The 20,722-nt window shown below is 41.0% G+C and overlaps 1 protein-coding gene across 2 annotated transcripts; it reads left to right on the plus strand.

Moving 5' to 3' along the window:
• Positions 1 to 420: 420 nt before the first annotated feature.
• On the plus strand, positions 421 to 15,092 carry nfatc4 (nuclear factor of activated T cells 4). 2 transcript variants are annotated; one of them, XM_051406954.1, is made up of 13 exons: positions 421 to 1,128; positions 5,440 to 5,600; positions 6,493 to 7,005; positions 7,090 to 7,265; positions 8,611 to 8,773; positions 9,022 to 9,122; positions 9,711 to 9,812; positions 10,180 to 10,367; positions 10,541 to 10,681; positions 12,135 to 12,190; positions 12,367 to 12,493; positions 12,950 to 13,669; positions 14,805 to 15,092. In XM_051406954.1, the coding sequence occupies exons 1-13, from the start codon at positions 933 to 935 to the stop codon at positions 14,873 to 14,875; spliced, it is 2,715 nt and encodes a 904-aa protein (XP_051262914.1). In that variant the 5' UTR covers positions 421 to 932; the 3' UTR covers positions 14,876 to 15,092. The 2 variants fall into 2 exon arrangements, with proteins under 2 accessions (XP_051262914.1, XP_051262906.1); XM_051406946.1 differs by having other exon boundaries at positions 422 to 1,128; positions 5,434 to 5,600.
• The last annotated feature ends 5,630 nt before the right edge of the window (positions 15,093 to 20,722 follow it).

Below are 20,722 nucleotides of genomic sequence, written 5' to 3' on the forward strand. Positions count from 1 at the left end.
TTCATCGCCACAGGAAATAGGCCCTCTTATGTTCACTAACTGACATCACTAACATCACAGCCCTGGTGGCCCTGCAGCCGGTCTACAATGGCAGGTTTTAGAGACAGTCAGCAGCTTGCCATGAGTCCTGCTCATGATTGGAATAATAATCATATTGTTTTGGGGCTTAAATGTGTAAAAAATAAATAAATAAATAAAAAAAAGGGGGTTTATTGATGATGGGGAGAAAACACACCAAAATAAAGATGTGTGGGTGATGCAAAATAAGATGTAAAGAAAAGCCATATGTGCAAGTAATGTGTTGGTGTATTAAAGTCAATGTGAAGTGACTGGAAGAGAAACCTCAAGAGTGAGTGAGGAGAGGGGGGGAGAAGAGGGAGGCTGGAGGTTGGGCAGGGGGGATTCATGACTGACAGGCATAAGGTCCTATGGGGAATGAGTAACGGACCAACTGGAGCTGGGAAACCCACCCAAAGGCAATTAAGGGTAAAGGACGACAAAAATATTTGATAAACGTTTTTTTTCCTTCTCTCCTTCTTGACCGGGGAAGAAGAAGAAGCGATGGAGCTGGAATGAAAGAAAGCGACCGTATCTGGGAGGTATGCTTCGGAAAAAGACTGCGAGACATCCCGGGCGAAGATCTGATTTGGACCAAAAGACATTGAGGCAGAAAAAGTTGGAAATATCCGAGCAACAAGCGGTCCCCATCGTGTGGAAACAGCGTGGAAAAGTTGCAGAAGTTACACCAAAATCTTCCCGGAGGAGGGATATTCGCGCAATGACACGCACATAAGGGGAAAGGCAAAAGTTTTTGGGAATATCTCCGGGAAACTTTCGAGGCGCACCAAGGACGTTGAAGTCGCTGTATCCGACGCAAGGGAGATAAGATTGTATCACTCTATCTGTATCCTGTCCTTGCTGCCGGAGGGTCGATGGGGGCCGCGCCGGGCTCGGGCTGGGAGGAGGGCGAGTTCGAGTTCAAGTTAGTGTTTGAGGAGGACCCGCCGCTGCGGCAGAGCCAGGGGCCATCCCCGGTGCGCACAGCCGAGCCGGAGAGCTCCGTTCCCGGGGAGGAGAGTGAGGGCGCCCTGCTGCACCTGGATCCCTCCAACAGCAGCGGCGGCCTGGGTTAGAGCCATTTCTTGGATAGTTGAAAGTGTTGAAAGTAAAGTGACACATTAGATAGAGGAGGTCTGAGCTTCTAATGCATGGGAACTTCTGTGCGCGTGCGTGCGTGCACGTGTGTAGCTGCAGTTGCATGTGCCATAACGAGGGGCCTTCATCTGCATGCCTGTGCTTATGTGAAGTGTGTATGTGTGTGTGTGTGTGTGTGTGTCTTTGATCTTGCATGTGATGTGTGTGCGTGCCTCCATCTGTAAGCATGTGAGCATGAGTATATTGTTATTGTGTGTTTGTTTTGTGTGTTGTGTTGCACATTAGTGCATATTTTAGTGTTGTTCCTGTTTGTGAGTGCGTTTGCGTGTTTGTGCACAATGTGTGCGTGCAGCCCCAGACTCAATGTGTTTCTAATCAGCTGTGCGTGTGAGTAGAGTTAACAGCTGCCATCTGGGAAGGAACCTCAACCTCTGTGTACTGAACACGCACCACATACACACCGCCCTCCCTCCCTCCCTCCCTCCTTCACTCAGCCTCCATCTCCCCCATTTTTTACTCCACACACACACACACACAAACACAAACACACACCTCATATCCTCACATCCACTCTCTCATTTGTTTCCCGCCCACACTGGCACACAGTTGTATTACCACACCCAAGGCATGAAAGTGAACTTCAGGAGAAACAAGAGAGCAATTCTTCTCTCTAGGTGATGCGTTTTCACTTTTCAGAGCGTAGAGCTTCGCACAAGTGTTTTATTAGCTCTCCTGGTGTTCACATTTCTGTGGGACACAACTTTTTTGGCTTGTGACCCCTGAAAACAAATCAATAGAGTTGATGTGTCCACCAGTTGTGACCAGTTCAACCAAACTTTTTATGTATTTGAATAACTTTTAGATGCCAGAATAGATAAAATGTAGGGTTGCACCGATCCAGCGTTTTCCTTTTCTGATGCCTCAGATCAGGTCATCTCTGGATACAGAACACCAATCCAGTATCAGTTCTCTATTTCCCCCAAATTTAAGATCTGTAGCTTTTGTCTGGAACATATTGGAATCATTTTTGTGTAAGGTAACATGAGCCCGACGATTGTTGTGGAGCTAAAAACTTAGTTTGTAGCGCCGAAACATTGAATTATATAATGACAATGATAACAGAACTGTATTTAATGTGAGTTATGTCATGTCCAATACCTGATCGGCTTATATTTAAAGTCGGTATCGACCTTAGTAGTAAAAATATTCACTAGCTCACAAGTACAAAGCAACTATTGGAGAAAAGTCTGATGTTCACCAAATGAGACTCTTCCGAGGTTTAACTCAGGATAATAGATTAATTTTGACCTTTTAGACTTTAGATGAAACCTCCTTAAGACAAACTGACAAAATCATCTAAATAATTGTTTTATAAATAGTTTTAAAGGTGCGTAACGTTTAGTTGGATCTAATGCCAGAAATATAATATAATATTCATGCTAGGTATTTTCATTAGTGTATAATCACCTGAATAGGAATCATTTGCCCAGAATGGACAAACCAAACACCGGCTCTAAAAAAGAACATATCAAACACACACTATTGTTCCAAGCAGACTATTTGTGTATGTCGTCGTAATACATATCTGGAGAGGATCCTGAAGTTTTACTGGTGCAACCCAATTGAGTAAAATCACCAGTCTGAAATTAGCTACAAAAAACTTAGGGAAGACTTTACACACAAAGAGCTGTTAAAGTTTAGATGAGGCTTCCTAAAAGAATCTGGGACAAACTATGTTCAATAACTGTCGAAGTAACCTCTAGTTGTAAACTCTTCTGCTGGTCCGAACATAAATAAATAATGGTTTACTAAACAGTTATAAGTGGCCTTAAAGGGTCCAGTGTGTAACATTTAGGAGGATCTATTGGCAGAAGAGGAGTATAATATCCATAGGTATGTTTTGTAGCGTATAATCACCTGAAAATAAGAATTGATGTGTTTTTTAATACCTTAGAATGAGCTGTTTTTATCTACAGGCGCCGCAGGTCGCCTTCCCTGGAGTCCGCCCTGTTAAAACTCCATGTTTATATAGTAGGACAAACCAAACACTGGCTGTACGGCCTTATGCGTTTCTCACAATTAACACGGACACCATAGTTTCTCCTACTCACGTCACAGCTCATTCTCATTCCCAGGTCATCAAATACAGACGTGAGCGGTGTTCAGTTAGTAGAAATGTTCAACTTCACTGCTAGACGCCACTAAATGTTGCACACAGGACCTTTAAGAGGTAAAAAAGAAGAAAAAAGCAACAGCTGGAGGGAAGTCGGAAAAACATTGTGTTCAGTGTAGTAAAAATCTGTATTTTATGCTTTGCTTTCCTGTTAATCACTTTGCGACCCCATGTGGGTTCTCTGTGAACATAACTTTCTGTGAGAGGTTCAAGTCAGGACACAGAATAAGATATTACAGTATATTATATCCTGCACACTTAAAAATGAGCTTTATTGTGTTCAATAAGTGTTTTTGTGGCTCATAAACTCCTCTGCTGGTCTGTACACATCTAAAATGACTGTTTCATGTGAAAAATCCACCAGCAGAAGAGTTGCCTCAGCACTGCAGCTTTAATCACTTGGAAATATTTCTGTTGCCAGGAAACATTTGAAGAGATTTTTCACCCCGAGTCTTAATTTGTTGGCAGTTGCGTTTGTGTGTCCGCGTTGCCCAAAAAATTGCCTGTATGGCCCACCGCCACTGCAGCGTAACAGTGATCAGTTGGAGCCTCGCTCATTACAGAGTAACTACTGTTTGGCTCCATGTGGAGGCCGACCGCACCACGCTGGGGAAATTTTGTGGTGAGGACTGTGGCCGTGAAGAGTCGTGCTTTCATTTGAATGATTGTTTGTAGGAGCCCAAAAAGTTTGGAGAGTGTTTTTTTTTAATTTCTCAAAAAGGGAGATGTAGAAAAAAACTCCAAATCATCTTCATAACTGTGCAGACCAGCAGCAGAGTTGAGTTTGTGGTTGTAAGCGGTATAAGATTTGGATCAGTGAGCCAAAAGTAAACTCCATGTTTTGCTTACAGTTCCCACTTCACCCTTTACTGCACTATTTGTGACTGTAATACGTGGGAAAAAAATGGATTGAAGTTGTTCTTCACACTAAAAGTCGAGTTTAAAACGTGTGTTTAGTAAATTGTTGCCATATGAAACCAAATCCTACTTTATCAAGTTTTAAATATACAAATACCAATATTTGTATGTCTCTGATGAACAGCAACTTTTAATATTTATTTGCAGATTTTAGGAATTTGTAATTTACCATTTTATAATATTTCACCAACATTTTTATTTTTTCCATAGAATAAAAATGTATTCATCAACTTCAGGTGAAATAATTTGTAATGAAGAGACAAACACTAAAGAATAACAATACAAACAATGTTAGGATTCATATCATTCATTATAAATGTGTTTAATATCAAGAAATAGTTCCACGATTTGGGAAATATTTACTCTTTTGCGTGCTAAGAGTCAGCAGCCAGTTAGCTTAGCTTAGCATAAAGACTAGAAACAGGGGGAAACAGCTAGCATGGTACAAAACCACCCCTAAAACCACAACGTGTTATTTCTATGCTTTGGATTTCGTACTGATTAAACAAGCAAGAAATACTGTGTTAAGTAGATCGCTTTTAGGGGTGCTGGTTGGTGGATTCTCCTGTTTCCAGTCTTTATACCAAGCTAAGCGAACCGTGTCTTGGCTCCGGCTTCTTACACATATGTGAGAGTGGTATCAATCTTCTTATCTCAGCAAGAAAGTGAACAAAAGAAAATGTATTTCCCAAAACGTCAAACTGCTCCTTTATATTAAAATTGACATGCGACTGGGTACTTCTAGAGGAAAAGCTCCAGCCTGCATGCATTTTCCATATGGCAACAATTACAGATCAGTAAATGAAGGAAAATTGATGTGTAATGAATGATGTTGGCATGTTGATGATAAAAAATGAATCTCTACCACAAATTGTGTTTACAGTAGTTTGATTGACACCTAATGAGTCTTTCTCATGCCATATGTATGAGAACAGCAGGTTTTCGAGAGCTAGCTGTCGGTTTGCGGTTGCGAGAAAAGATTAATGAGAAGTCACATGACCCCAAAACACACAACATGTGATATAAAAAGAAAATGTGTTTGGACAAAAGGAAAAAAAAAAAAGTTATATTTTTTGCACTAGAAAGCAGCCAGAAAAGAAATTGTTGCCATGTGGAAGTGAAGGTGTATATAAGGAACGAGACACCGTAGGTTGCTCTCAAATCTGTCTCATAATTCCTTCTATCAGTTACAGATAACCACATGAATGCCACTCACACAGGACACTCAATCAACATCCCCAGCCCGCCACCCTCGGCCAATCAGCGAGCTGGGATGCATTCCCCGCCCCCACGGAGAGCCCCAGTCAGAGAGTTCAGTGGGACCTATGAGAGCCTGCCGGCACGCTCTGTACAGGTGAGTCAACCTGTTTATAAGTCCTGCTTGTTTATGAACTGTCATGTTTCTACAGTAGCCCAGAACAGACAAACAGAAAAAGATCTAGAAAAGGGCTTTTGCCTTTTTCACATGTTTCGCAGCTACCGTAGTTTCTTCTTTGTCCTTTGAAGGGGAGGGTGAAACAGGGGAGTTGTACACTGCTAGATGCCACAAAATCCTACACAAAATAATGTTACTCTAAAAACAACTTTGCCTTGCTCTGACTAGTTTTGGTTTATTAGTATGGACCATTTTTTTATATTAAAGGCTTTTAGGTAGATTTCTCACCTTTCATGCAGCCGTTGGTTACAGTTAATCCAAACACATAATTAATTGCAACTTCCAAAGTCTTGAAAAGATACCATTACAGTTATTTTTGTCAGTTTTACATTATAGTTACCATCCAAGATTTGAGAGTACGTTGCTAAGATGCAGATGTGGTAGATTCTGCATATAAAGAATTTAATTGATTGATTCGAATGAAATAAATGGCTTTAAATATTTAAATTTGAGAAGCTGGAACAAGGAAATATTTGTCATTTTTCTTGATAAATGACAAATGGCAATTCATTGATTTATAATTGTCACGTTTTCTGTCTATCAAATATACGGAGCCCCCCTGGTGACATTGGACAAAAAAAAAATGCGTGGCCACGCGTTATTATCTTGTGCCCACGCTTTATAATAACGCGTGGGCACGAGATAGTTATTGCAGTCATTTCCATGCAGAGACTGTTGATTGTTAACATGGACAAGTTTGAATTAATTTCATTTAATTTTTTTTATCCAATGTCACCAGGGGGGCTCCGTACAAATGAGAATCCACACTGAGAAAATTAAAGGTATCTCTTCCTCTCTGTCTTCCCTCCAGGTTTCAGAGTCTCGTGTGGTCGAGTGTCCGAGCATCCAGATAACCACAATTTCTCCTGAAGACGACCCAACACCCACCATTTCCAGTTACTGGGACATGGGCGGTGGTGGTGGGTGGGACCGAGAGCGCCTCTACCTCCCCCTGCTGGACCCCTTTACCTATCGCGACAGGTGCCCTGGCTCCCTCAGCCCCAGCCCCGCCTCCAGCCCCTCCTCCCGTGGCTGGCTCAGCCCCGCCTCCAGCTGTGACTCCCTGCTGGTGGAGGAGGAGGAGCTGAACGAGGCCACGATCAACTTCGGGCTCTCGCCGTCCTCGAGGCCCACTTCCCCTGGGGGTAAAAAGCGTAGAAACTCCCCCCTGGCCTCCCCCTGTACTTCACGGAGGGGCAGTTACTCAGAGGACCTGCAGGGATGCAACCTCGAGGGCGGAGACTCCATCACTCTGTCTCAAGCTTCGCCCAGCAGCTGTGAGCTCAGCATCCCACAGAAAACCAGGAAGACGTCGTTGGAACAGGTGAAAACATTAGCTCCGTATGAAAGATGATTGAATTGTTATAGAGTTAGCATCGCACTAAAGTGATGAACCATGCTTTTCCAGTTGTCTCCCAGGGAGGTGGACCAGGAGCAGGCTCCAGGCCACAGCTCCCCCTGCCTGCTGCCAGAGACCCAGCAGACCAGGAGAGAGCCTCCCTCGCTGGGCATGGACTACCTCTCTGTACCCCCTGCTCTAGCCTGGGGCCGGACCCGAGCCAGCGCCCACAGCCCTCTGTTCAGGCAGGGATACACAGCACCACATAAACAAACAAAAAAAATCAATACCCATGTGTCTTTCCAGAAACTCTCCATTACTCCCCTCAAAAAAATGTTTATACTGACTAATTTTGACCACAAACTAAATTCTGTTTACCTCCATTGTAGAAACTGTTACTATTTTCCTGAAAGCAAAAGTTTCAGTTTTGAGCTGAGACAGTGAATCTTCTTTTGTAAAAGCAGCTGACAGGAAACCAAGAGCTCGGTCACACTAGCATTTAAAAGAGATACATTTCACACCCAAATTAATTTATATCACTGGAACTGCAGGGATCAGTGAGTGCGAGTTCAGTTTCATAAATATGCACCGTTGACCATTTGCCAACCATCCTGACAATGAAGGCCTTTAAGGGAAGTAGAGATTCTACTATGAGTTAGAAGATGTCACATAAGCTGTGATGGACCATTAGATTTTAAATAACCCTGCTAGGGCAGAATGAGAAGTAACAGCAATAGGGATTTTTCTCTTCCTGTCATTTTTTGCTTAAGACCGACCAGCAGTGGCGATTATAAGACCTGCAAGTGCTCGCTACATCCCCAAGTTTCTATCGCCATGTATTTTGCAAACATGCTATTTTCTGGTGTTCAAATTAGGGCTAATATATTAGCTAATATTATATTAGGGCTAATAATCAAAATTGCAATATGGCCAAGTGCAATATCCAAATCACAGAAGCTGTAGTGCTGCAGAGATGCCCTGGCCTACAAATTTTGTTCTCCAGATGTAAGAACACATGTTTGTTTGGCACACAGACACCCAACAAACAAAAGTTTTTTCAGTGAATATTAAATTTGTGATGCAAAAATGATCATTCCCACTAATTGTGAATCATATCGCAATCGCAATATCTATCAAAATAATAGCAGTGTGATTTTTTTACCAGTATTTTACCATACTGTGAAGCTTTAATTAAGATAGAGATGGTTGCTGGTTCACTTCCCAGAACTGACAGTGTTCAGTGTTTTGATGTTTTGATCTGGACCAAGAATGTCAGTCGATGTTTAAGAACATCAGCTAAGTACAACTTGCAGCGTGTCACTATGATTGTGTCTGTTCTTGCAGAAAACATAAGCCATACCATCACAAGTATAAACTGGAGTTTATTGATCTACCTACTACATGCTCTTACTTTGGGTATTGTTCATTGAAAAACTCAGCAGATACATTTTAACTGTTTTGTACAAGTCGTGTTTGCATTTGTAAATCTCATTATTTTGGGCTGTAAAATATCTTATTCATCTGCATTTGTTGTCCTCCTTCCAAGTTCACTGCGATTAAAACTGTCCTCTGATCCAATCACACACGTAGGTCTAACGCCTTGCCGCCACTCGACTGGCCGCTGCCGTCACAGTTTGACCAGTACGAGCTGCGTATTGAGGTGCAGCCCCGTCCCCACCACAGAGCCCACTATGAGACCGAGGGGAGCAGAGGAGCCGTCAAGGCTGCACCAACGGGACATCCTATAGTCAAGGTGAAACCCAAACTTGCAGATTTAGGCAGCTGCAGAACTGCGGCTCAAACCTGTGTATTCATAATCCACATGAGATTATTTTAACAGCTCGGACTGTCCTTATATTCAGTGTAATTTCTGTTGAAGCTAAAGAAGTTGAAGCTGTTTTCATAATACTGGAACAAAGTGTTAGAACACGTGTTGCGGCTCACCGCTATTGGCCTCATCACAGTTTGATTTCATCCCTCACACTGTGTCTCTCTGTACAGCTGTGTGGATACACAGAGAGGAAGCCTCTCTCCCTTCAGGTTTTCGTTGGAACAGCTGACGACAGATCGATCAGGCCACATCCTTTCTATCAGATACACAGGTACTGAAATGTATTTAAAAAAACCTACTACCAAGCATCCTTCTATCGTGCATTAATATTCAAGGCCACACGACATACTCATCATCCGACCACTGTGGCTTTAACCATTGCGTAACTCACCACCAGCTGCTTCTCGTGTTGGTCCAGGAAATTTCTTGCACCAGTTGTTGTCAGTGTACTAATGTGCTCTGAATGAGAACATCAGCTTTAAACCAGCCACAACTTTCATTTAAAACCAGTAGTGTTTCTACCGCCATTGTGTCATCAATTTCGAGGCGGAATCTGACTCCGATTAATAATTGCTTAATCTAGACTGTGTCTGGAAAATGCCCTCACAAGTTTCAGACCCTCACAAGGTGACAGTGCTTGTTTTGTCTGACCAACAGTCCAAAATCCAAAGTAGGTAAAATTTACAATCATATAAAACAGGGAAAATCCTTACAGTGTTAACAGTGTTAATCTTTACCCGTTTATCCTGTTCAGGACAGCGGGGTGCTGCATGTACATTTTGGACAGAGCAGCAGTCTTTGATTCAGCATAAAAGAACGTTTAAATTACTGTTAAATTCAGCTGTTTCTCTCCTCTCAGAGTAACAGGGAAGATGGTGGGTACTGCCAGTCATGAGAGCGTCCAGGCGGGGACCAAACTGCTGGACATCCCCCTCAACCCGGAGAACAACATGACTGCACTGTGAGTAGTAAAGAGACGGCAACCTTTTCCTCTAAAAGAGTTCTTATTTTTCAGGGTTTCTGCAAGTCTAAGACATTTTAAGACCATTATGAAGACTTATTTCACGTCCATACCAGCAAAAAAAGATTAGATTATTGTATTTTAGACCCCTCAGACACCCTGATCATTTAGATTCCTTTTACTCGACCAGTGTTGAAGAATGTGACACTAAACAGCAACTCCAAAGCCCAATGAGCAAGGCACTGAACCCCTGCCATCACCAGAGGAGCGTAGTGTTGTAACTGTATGAATGTGAAACAGAAACAGGTTGATCATCAACCTCCTTGCATAAATTTACAGTAAAAAAACTAAAATCTTTGTGTCGTAGCATCGACTGTGCTGGGATTCTGAAGCTGAGGAACTCGGACATTGAGCTGAGGAAAGGAGAAACAGACGTCGGACGGAAAAACACTCGTGTCCGTTTGGTGTTTCGTACCCACCTCCCTCTCGCGCCTCCCATCGCCCCGCCTGGACGAGTCCTGGCTCTGCAGGCCGCCTCCCTGCCCATTGAATGCTGTGAGTAGCTGCAGATGCAGTTTCATGGAGACTAAGCTGCAAAGAGGTTGTTAAAGCCACTATGTGTGAGATAGTCCAAAATGTTTTTAAAGCTGCACATGTCGGCTTCAAATTAGAGTACAATTAGTGGTAGTGAAGGTCGTGTTTAATTTGCCTGACTCTCCCCGCCGCAGCCCAGCGGTCGGCTCAGGAGCTGCCCGTCATCGAGTCTGTCAGTCTTACTTCCTGCTCTGTGGAGGGAGGGGAGGAGCTTCTGCTGAGCGGCTCTAACTTCCTGCCAATCTCGAGAGTCCTTTTCATGGAGAGAGGGACAGGTAAGGGACCTTGGTCCTTTCAAGTGTTGTTTTCTGATGTTTCGTCTCTAATATCTCAGATGTAGCTAGAAATTAGTCTGAAAATACATTAATTAATTTCAGTAATAGTTAGAGTTATAATAAATTGGCCTACTGCATTTTGAATAGTACCGCTAATTAAATGTTAGAGCAGGTTTTCTGTTCTTCTTTTATTAATTAGCTCAGTGTAAATCTATACAGCTGAATACAGTTAGTGCTGTGTGCCTCCATCTCTCCATAAAGACTATTTTAACAGCAGCTCGTACAGCACACTCCACTTTAAAACCTGAAGAGAACCAGGGATTTGCTTCAGTCATTCAGGGAAAAAACAGGAAGGATAACAGTATCTATTTTTAACCTGCTTGTGAGTGGGAGTGAGATTTTGTAAATAAGTGCTTGAAAGTAGGCTATTAAGTCCTACAGTGACAAAAAAGTATATCATGAAGTGGTTAACATGATATCTGCATATGGAAAACATGTTTAAAGCACTGTGTTGTGAAACAGGTCTGGGGTTTTCAGGATGCACAACAGAATGATTTTAGATCAGATTTTAGTAGATTTGGTTCCATAAATCTTTACAAAAGGATCATTATTTATTCTGGCAAATAGCAGTCATGGTGGAGAAATAATCAACTCTTACATCCTTAACTTTATGGTTGAAAACAGCTCATATAAAAAAAAACCACATGCCTGCATGTTTGTTTTCTCGCCAAAAATCTTCTGTGTTCTCAGTTGAAATTAAGATTTTTTACGATTAAGCACATTTGTACTATACTTTAGTAAGATTTCATCCTTGTACTTTAGTGGAGTATTTTTTGTTTTATGTTACTTTCTACTTCGACTCCACTTCAATTGTGATGCAAATATTGTATTTTTTTTATATTGTTTTATTTGATAGCTTTACTGTTTAATTTGGTTCAAATTCAAAATATAATAAAATGAAAAATTCTGATATGTTATTGTAGGTGAAGTTTGGGGTTCCCAAACGTTTTTATGTGATAGATACAGTAGATGCACGTTAGACTGCAGATCGATCATCATCATCAATCCAAACTTCCCAAAAAATCGAATAAAAGTTAAAATATTCTACTCCTCCTTTTGCTGTTGACTCATTACAACCCACTCAAGGACCCCTGTTGGTCCCCACACTGCAGTTTGAAAACCACTGGGTTAAGCTGCCCAGCCGTATGTTTACCAGCTGCAATATTTAAGTGATTTCACAATAATGCATATTAAGTAATTTTATTTTTAGTACTTAAAGTACCATATTGATGCTAACACATGTACTTTTACTTGTATTATTACTTACTTACTTCTTCCGCCACCAAACTTTAATGTTACCTCGGATGCAGTGAGAGCAAATTATATTCATTAAACTGACTGTGTGTCTATGTGTGTATCTAAGTTACACTTACTTTGTATTCTTGTCTGTTAGATGGTAAATTACAGTGGGAGGAGGAGGCTCACGTCGACCGGGACAACAGCAACGAGGTAATTTTGTACCTGTGATATCAGTCCAAAAAGAGATTCTGAACAGTCTCCGCAACAACATGAACTTTTCCTCACTGATCAAGTTTAAATTTAATTCAGCAGATACAACTAAAGCGTCTGATGAATCTCCTCTAACCTGTAATACTCTGCTTTCCACACCTCTTTCTTAATTACAGTGTTTGTTGTGTGTGAGGGTCCCCGCCTACAGCGACATGTCCGTCAGTCGGCCGGTGTCGGTTAGTCTCTACGTCTCCAACGGGAAGAGGAAAAGGAGCAGCACTCACTGCTTCAAGTATCTGCCCAGTGAGTGTCCATTCTCACCTGATATTAACCTCTGTCTCTCTCCTCTGTTGCTGGTTCAGTTTGTGTGTTTGTGTCTGGAGATGCTCTTACTGTGTTACTATCATCCCTGAGCTTTAGTGGAGTTTTGATGAAAAAATTAATCTCACTTTTGAACAAAACGGAGGAAACTAATTTGAAATGTTTTTGTACGTGATTTTATTCTACTTTTACATCACAGAGATCCAACATTTTTAAAAGATTTCCTCAATGTTTTGTATTTTATAAGTTAATTTCTCCAATAATTGTACTTTCTATGTTGCATTTTTCAAATAATTAAGTCTCAGTTGTGTTTTTTTTCCTACAACTTAAAACTTAATGATTATAAAGAGTTTAAATAAATATTTCTCATCCTTTTTACGTGGACACTAAATACAAATATTATTTCCACATATAATTTAAACTGTTTCCTCCTCACAGTTATGTTCAAAGAGGAGGACCCGCTGCTGTCCCGGCCCTCTGTGCTGCCTCTGGACGGGGGGACTGTGTGTCCTGTGGGGGGTCAACCCAGGATGGACAGGGGTTTCCACGTGAGAGGCGAACCCATGGCTGAAGATCGAGGCCTGGGCTTCCACCTGCCCCCCTACCCCTCCACCTACTCCCCTCCCTGCCCCACTATGGGTTACCACGAGGAGTACTGCTCTAAACCCGACGCTGCCGTGGAGGAGCCCGGATCCAGGGCAGCACTGTCCGAACGTCACCCCAGCTTTGAGAACCTGGAGCTGGGCTTCACCGAGCTCCTCCCACCCCTGTACCCCCGCGGCCCGCAGCCTCCCTCCCCCTCCCCTTCCCCATGGCTGGACTCACCCTACCTGTCCTCCTCGCCCTCTCCCTCCCACTCCTCCTCTCTCAGCCCGTTTCCTGCTGGCAGTCCCATCTCGACCTCCCCTCTGCCTCCCATCCCCACCTCCCCTTACCCCCAGTACTCTGCTTATCCTCAGGAGGTGTGTCCCTCCCCTCCCTCCAACCCCAGCCCTTATCAGGACATCTGCCCTACACCCTACTCCCACTACGATGGCTGGGACCCCCAGGGAAGGGTGCTGGGGACGGGACATGGGGGAGAGAGGGATGCCAAGATCCAGGACTGCCCCCTAGAGTTTACCAGCTCTGTCTCTATGCACCACATTACATTTGAAGAAGGTGAGTAGTGAGATGTATTAGTCTGTATCTTAATCAGTACCAGTGTGTTATAATCTGTTGATAAGATGAACTCATTAACTACATTACAGAGATGTAAAAGGGATACAGAGTTATTATGTACAGTATGAGTGGAAGGATGGATGGATAAATAAATGATTATGTGCATAACTGTTGATTAGTTGAATACAGCAGCTGCCAGATTTCAGTGTAAGTGTTAAAACTAGAATACTAGAATTTAGTTTTTTGTTGATATTGAATTATTATTCCCATTCATTGGTGCGTTATACTGTGGTTGGACATGCTCTCCATACTCTGCTGTCGAGAACTGTTATTGAGTTTTGTGGTCGTTACCATTTTATGTTCACATTACCTGCTTGGTCAGTTACAGTTCAACTAAACTTCACAAATGAAACGTTAGATGCTCTGTCATTGTGGTTAAAGTTGGATCCACCAGAATATACACATTTTGATGAAGGGGTGGAGTCGGGGTGGAGCTGAATTGCTGATAGCATGTGCAAGTAATAAAAAGAGAAATAGTCAATCAAGGCAGATGTGCCGCCAAACAAACTCCTCTTAATGTTCTTAATAACAACTATATCTTTGTTTATATAGCACTTATCAAAATCAAAATGCTTCACATAAAAGCAAAGACATACATAAAAACACAGCAATAAAAGAATCAAATACTAAAAGAAACATATAAAAAATAAATAAATTGCAAAACCCCTAAACAGAATAAAAACTAGGATCAGTTAAAATAAGGGAAGGCGGTGTGATGCAAAGTCTCAGTAACTTCTTGGCAATCTTAACTTTGATTCGAAGACAATGCAAAACTTTTCAGCTACAAAGTGTTAAAAAATATGTATCAATGCAGGTTTTTTGGTGATATTATTATATATTCTTAGACTTTTTCCTTAGATATCTGCACTATTCTTCATTATTCATTCATTATTCTTCGACTCTTCATAGCTTAAAGACTTGATTTGCTACAATCCCTGCTGCTTTCCAAATCAAATATACAAATCAAAGCACTTATTGAGGTTAATACATACAGTTTGATTGCAAACTGCACCAATGACTCTGAGTCTATGAGGTGTGATGGACATGTTGTGATTGTGATCTTCTCCCTCCACAGTGACGGAGTTCATCGGGGAGGACATCCAGTCATACCAGTCAGGCTCACAGATGGACAACCAGCCAAACTGAGCTCAGAGCAGCTCATCCCTCATTTGATATTCAGCATCATTTTAAATCCATTATGCACTTAGTATTAAGATGCATCGCTCCAGTTACATGCAATATTGACAGGGGAATTTGATTATCAGGACACTGTTGTAATTATGACCACAGGCAACTGTTACGGTTTTATAAAGGGAAACTAATGTTTTTAACAAGTTTTCAATATAAATTATACAAGAAAGTGTTTGGGTTTGGTGTGTCTTATGTGTTTTTCTTGCGAAATACAAAATTAACCCTCATACACGGTGAATCAAGGATAGAAGGGCTGAAGGAAAAAGGCTTAAAGTTTACGGAAAACAAAGTGGTTTAATAAGTTATTATGGAAGAGGCCGTATTTTCTTTGGTAACTATATAAATATATTTCCATCATTTCAAGAGAGGCAATTATTTATTTTTCCTGAAAGTGTCTTTATTTTCGGATTGCACCTGCAGAAATTTAATCCATCCTGCGGTAACAACACGTTTCTATGCTCCATTACTGGATCTCATGAACATTTTCAGTGTAATGGCGGTGTGATTTAGGATCCTGTGTTGCCAAATGTCCGCAATTATTTATGAATTTCTCTGCAGTGCCAGATTTACGCATAATAGTTTGATGATAAAAATGTGTTAGTGAAGACTTTACTGATCTGTGAGTTCACAAATCAGCTTAAGACAATGTTTATGATTCATTTTATCTCAGGAGTTGTTGAGTCTGTGGCTGGTGTAAAGGTAAAGTGCTGAGACAAAAGCTAGTTTGACCCCATGAAAGGATGATGTGACTCAGCTGGGACTGTTAAAGCTGTTTGAAAGGTTTCTATGAGAAATAGTTTGTTAAATCCTCTTTAAGCAGAGCAGGTTTGTCTTGAAGAACAGTGCCACCTGGGGGGACTTGAGAGCCACCTTGGGGGTTTGAGATATTACTCACTCTGCTGTAAAACTTCACAGTTAATATTTTCTCCTATGTGTACTTTCACCACTAAAAGGAGCGTGGCCACAAGAAAGACAGACAAAAGTGTTTAATTATTGCAAAACAGAAAGGCAATCAACCTAACAAAAAGACACTAAAGTAACATTATATGTTTTCTCGACAGTTTTATGGGTCTAAATGGATCGGTGCAACCATAAATGGGCATGTTGGGAGCTTGAGACCAAAAAAGCCTTAATGGTAAGGCATAGCTATAGCTGCTGTAGGGCTTTGAACATCTTTAAAGAAGAACTTACTGCAGGAATTTAAAGCCATAATTCCTTCATGACTTTGACTATTCCAGTTCCAGCTCCTCCTCCTTTTCTCTCTGGCTGCAGCTCAGGAAAGGTAGTTGCACATGGAAAGTTTATGAGAGGTGAATGTGGCATCAACAAAAGAAGAAGGGAAAACTTGGAGCACAAACCGCCGACTCATTTTTTGTGTGCATCTTAACAGGTTTATAATGTAAAACATAAAAATAAAAAAAAAACCATTTATTTTATTTACAAAACAAACAAAATCAACTTAAAAAGACAAATAGCTATACGTTTCTCTTACTTTGAAAGACTTGGCAAGAATTTAGTTTTTAGTTTGGTCCAAACTGTGTGACTGACTGTTGGTTCATGATTTAAAGTCTCAAATCATCATGTCACCATCAGCAGCCATGTAATAGATTTTGTCTTTCATGGTCTCTTTTCTAGCCATTATCATCTATATAGCATAGTTTCCCAGCCTATGAATAGACCAACAAGGTCACCCCGACTTGAAGCTGCTCAATGACCTACTAAAATATTTAACCTCTTAAACATGGAAGCCCATTTATGCCAGGAGAAGAAAAACACTTGTGAAAAGTTAGGGATGATAAAAATAAAAAAACACTTATGATGAGTCAAAATTACAAAACTTTCGGGGTTTTTTTTTATCAAAATTGAGCGATCACACAACTAGAGTCATTGAATCTAAATCTAAGTCAACGTAGAATGTCTAAATCATAACTTTTGGCTCTATAAGTCGAACATATGTCAAACTAAGTCATTATTTAGAGATAGTGAATCAATCTGGGTGTGCACTAGTGGTTTAGGGGTTAATTTAAGAAGGACATTCAAATTATGTTTCATATTGATTCAAGTAAAATAGTATTCTTTATTCTGCTTGAAGATGCTTAATTGTTTCTTAAACCAGTGGTTCCCAACTTGGGGGTCTTGACCCCCACTAGGGGTCACTAAAGCTTCATGAGGGCTCTCAAGGCCTTCTCCAGTTTTAGAGGTGTAAGACTCTAAAACTACTCAGTACGATGCCTATATCTCAGCATTTAATTCATTTCCGTGAAGAAAACTAAATTAAATTGTCATTTTTTTTAAAGGTTGTATTATTATTTAGGATATAAAGAAAAGAGAAAATGGTGAAGACCTGAGCACAAGCTTTCAATCTTTGATAAATAGCTGCTTTGGAAAAGTAGTTTAAGCAACCAAAGAGCTAAAAAAAGAAAAATGCCAATGTGCCGAAAAAGAAGCCTATTAAGTATGTTTGCTATATGTATACCGATTGTTAAAATACCAGGAAAACTGATCTCTGATCAATATTCACAGGAAATCTGCTCAAAATTCATTCAAATTTCTCATTTTACACAAACCTCCTGCAGTTATTGTGTTCACTATTTGTGTTAACTGTCAGGGGTCGTCGGTTTACTCACTGATTAATGCAGACTTAAACCATAACTTCTTGCATTGGTATACTGTAGAGGAACATTATGCTGCTCCTCTGTCCACACATCCTGTGAGTGTCACCAGGGGGAGGTATAATCTCAAACATCAGAGAGCTCTCTGAGTCAGCCTGACTGACACATACAGGTTCATGAAACAGCAGCCAAGTGGACCCTTAATGGAAATGCTTCCATTAGATTATAAAGAGCCTATGTGATAACAGAATGACCATTATGTCTAAATGGAGCCTCCATCACTGAAAAGAAAGTCCCAAAAGACAAGCTAACTAGGCTATAGGATGACTGTGGTATGTGGGAGTAAAACAGAGCTGCTGCCTGCTGTGAATGACTTAATGCACGAGTGTACAAACTGTGTTACAATAATAAAACTAATACTGATACAGCCACTGTAATACTGATACAAACACTGCCCCTATAACACTGACACTGACTCTGATAGGGACACTATCAGACACTAATACCACTAATTATGTCACTAGTAGTAATATAAATTATACCACTAATAATAACAGTTTAACATAAATTAATAAACTGATAAATGAAACAGAAAAAGAGTCTTAAATGCTTACACTAGCATGGAGATGTGCTCATAATGACTGCTAATATGCTGATGGGAATGTTGTTTTATTTGGACATAAATCAAAGTATCACCAAAGTCAGATTCATCCACAGAGACACTGAATGTCTGTCCAAAATGTTACAGCAATCCATCCAGTAGTTGTTAAAACTTGGAACCTGTGTTTCCAGGACGCTGAGTAATTCAAAACATTAGACTTTTAACAGTTTTCAAACACAATGTATTTTTGTATTTGGATTTCCAATGAAATATATGAGCTGTGAGCGTTGGAAACATTTTCCAAACAAATTCCATTCATGCTCAATGTGTTGGATGAACTGCTAGAGGTAAGTGAGTAACTATGTTTTCCTGTGGGTGATCCAGCCTTTAACAGTACAACTCACTTATAGTCTGAAGCCCTAGTACTAACATTAATACGGATATTAGTGATGAAATACACCTAATAATCAGTAATATAGTGGTAATGCTGATGCTAAGAGCATATACACCCTAATTTCATAGTAATATTAATACTATAATACAAAGATCAGTATTTGTGTTTGTACAAGCTTTTTTAAATGTCAATATTTTACTAACCATGTGTGACTGTAATGTTTACTGGAGTGTTATGGACAGAGTGCAGGAGGAAGAGGAGGAGGAAGAGGAGGAGGGGTATTCCAGGTGATTTAATCTTAAATTCCCATAAAATTTGGGGGACTATGATTTAAAAGAATAGTTTGACATTTTGGACAATATGCTTATACTCGCTTGCAGGGAGTTAGATGATAAAACTGACACCACGCTCGTGTCTGGGTGGTAAATTTAAAGCTACAGCCAGCAGTCAGTTAGCTTAGCATAAAGACTGGAAACTGATGGAAACAGTTAGCCTGGCTCTGTCCAAACATAACGTAATCCAGCACCCCCAAAGATCACTCATTAACATATCGGTTTAATCTCCAAAGGGGGTTTGAGTGGGGATTACGTTCCACAATATTTATGAGCCGAGAGCAGCGACTTCCTTCCTAAATTGCAGAGAAGTTGCCAGGCAACCAGCAGAGAGGAAATAAAAATAGTCCCGCACATGACATAAAACCACAACTTATTGTCCCTGTGACAAATAAACTGACCTTTAAACTGTATGTAAAACTTGGTCAAGTTCCCCTTTAACAACCTGTGGAGGACAGGAGATCCTGTACTGGAGTTACAACACAGCTCAGGGTTCAATGTTCAGTCAGAGGACACAAAAGTGTTGAAATAAAAGGAACACATTAGGGAACAACCCAACGAAATGACATCACATATTACTCACAAACAGCTTGCACAGCTGTTTGCCCGTGAGACTCTCATGGTTCGGAGAGAGACGAGGTTAAAAATCAAGGCCCAAGCCAAGCAGAAGCTGTATCTGTGGGAGGAAGAGGATACATGAGCCTCAGCACTGAAAGGGGAACGTCAGGGTCTTTCCAACCACTCAACATATTTGTGTGTCTATTTTAATTACTCGCGTGTTTCCAGTTAAGTATTGTTTTGTCATTCAAGTGTGCTTGTTGTTGCACACTTGACTCTTGGCCGCGCCGAGAACAACACATCTGCTTACGGGGTGGAAACACGATGTTGTGTTTGAGTTCTTTCTATAGCCTCTTTCGTTTGAGATTGTATCAAGCTATTGTAGTGCTCATGACTTACACTCTTTGTTCTTTTTGTGGGTCGGAGTGGGAAGGCCAATGATTAATTTAGTTACTCAAGGAGAGTAGGAAGGCCACTCCCCTCAGGGCGTAACAGTAGAAAAAGCTTCCCGGGAGATGGTGTAAGACAGACGAGAGCAGAGCAGATGAGCAGTGAATCTTGCCAAATTTTAGTTTTAGGAGGTCAAGGAAATAGGGAAGTCATTTTTCACTGAGAGAAAAAGTGAGGGTGTAAATCATGAAACTCAAATCTCAAAAATTGGGTCAAATGGAAGAAAGAAAGCAGGAGGATTATACTTCACGCTGTGTGCCACTTTGCTTTCTGATTTTTCTTTACACATAAGCTCAAACCCAAGGTACACAGGAAAATGAAGTGAGCGTTTTATATTACATACAAAGGGAAGAGAAGAACAAAAGCAAACATATATACTGTGTATGTGTCAGTACAAAGATCAAAAGATACACATTGTATATCTGAACTTGCTATGAAATTGAGCCAGGTGCAGGTGCACTGACTCCTGACTAAGTGGCTGGGCTTGCTATTGTAGTAGCTAGAGGGTTCAACCCTTCCTTGTGTCAGAACTGGGCGTCTCCTTTCCTGTCCATAGATTTATAGGTGACAGAAATGTTTACTGAGTTCCACTCCGCCCCCTCAGGAGCAGTGGTCACCAGTAGTCAACCCTGCTGGCAGTCGAGGCTTTGGGGCCCTGAGATACACTCAAGCCCCCATAGGCTGTACTGGGGTCTGCAGAGAGCCTGAGGGAATCTGGCCGCGAAGGGAGGAGGTGGAGAAAGTAAAAAGTGTGGTGAGAGATAAAGTAAACAGGGAAGTATAAATAGTGTGCAAAGAGCAGATGCTGATGTCTGTTCAGTTTACCCTCAGTTTAAACAATCAAAGCATTGCTCT

Source organism: Dicentrarchus labrax, unplaced genomic scaffold (genome assembly GCF_905237075.1).
Source record: "Dicentrarchus labrax unplaced genomic scaffold, dlabrax2021, whole genome shotgun sequence".
Taxonomy (NCBI): Eukaryota; Metazoa; Chordata; class Actinopteri; family Moronidae; genus Dicentrarchus; species Dicentrarchus labrax.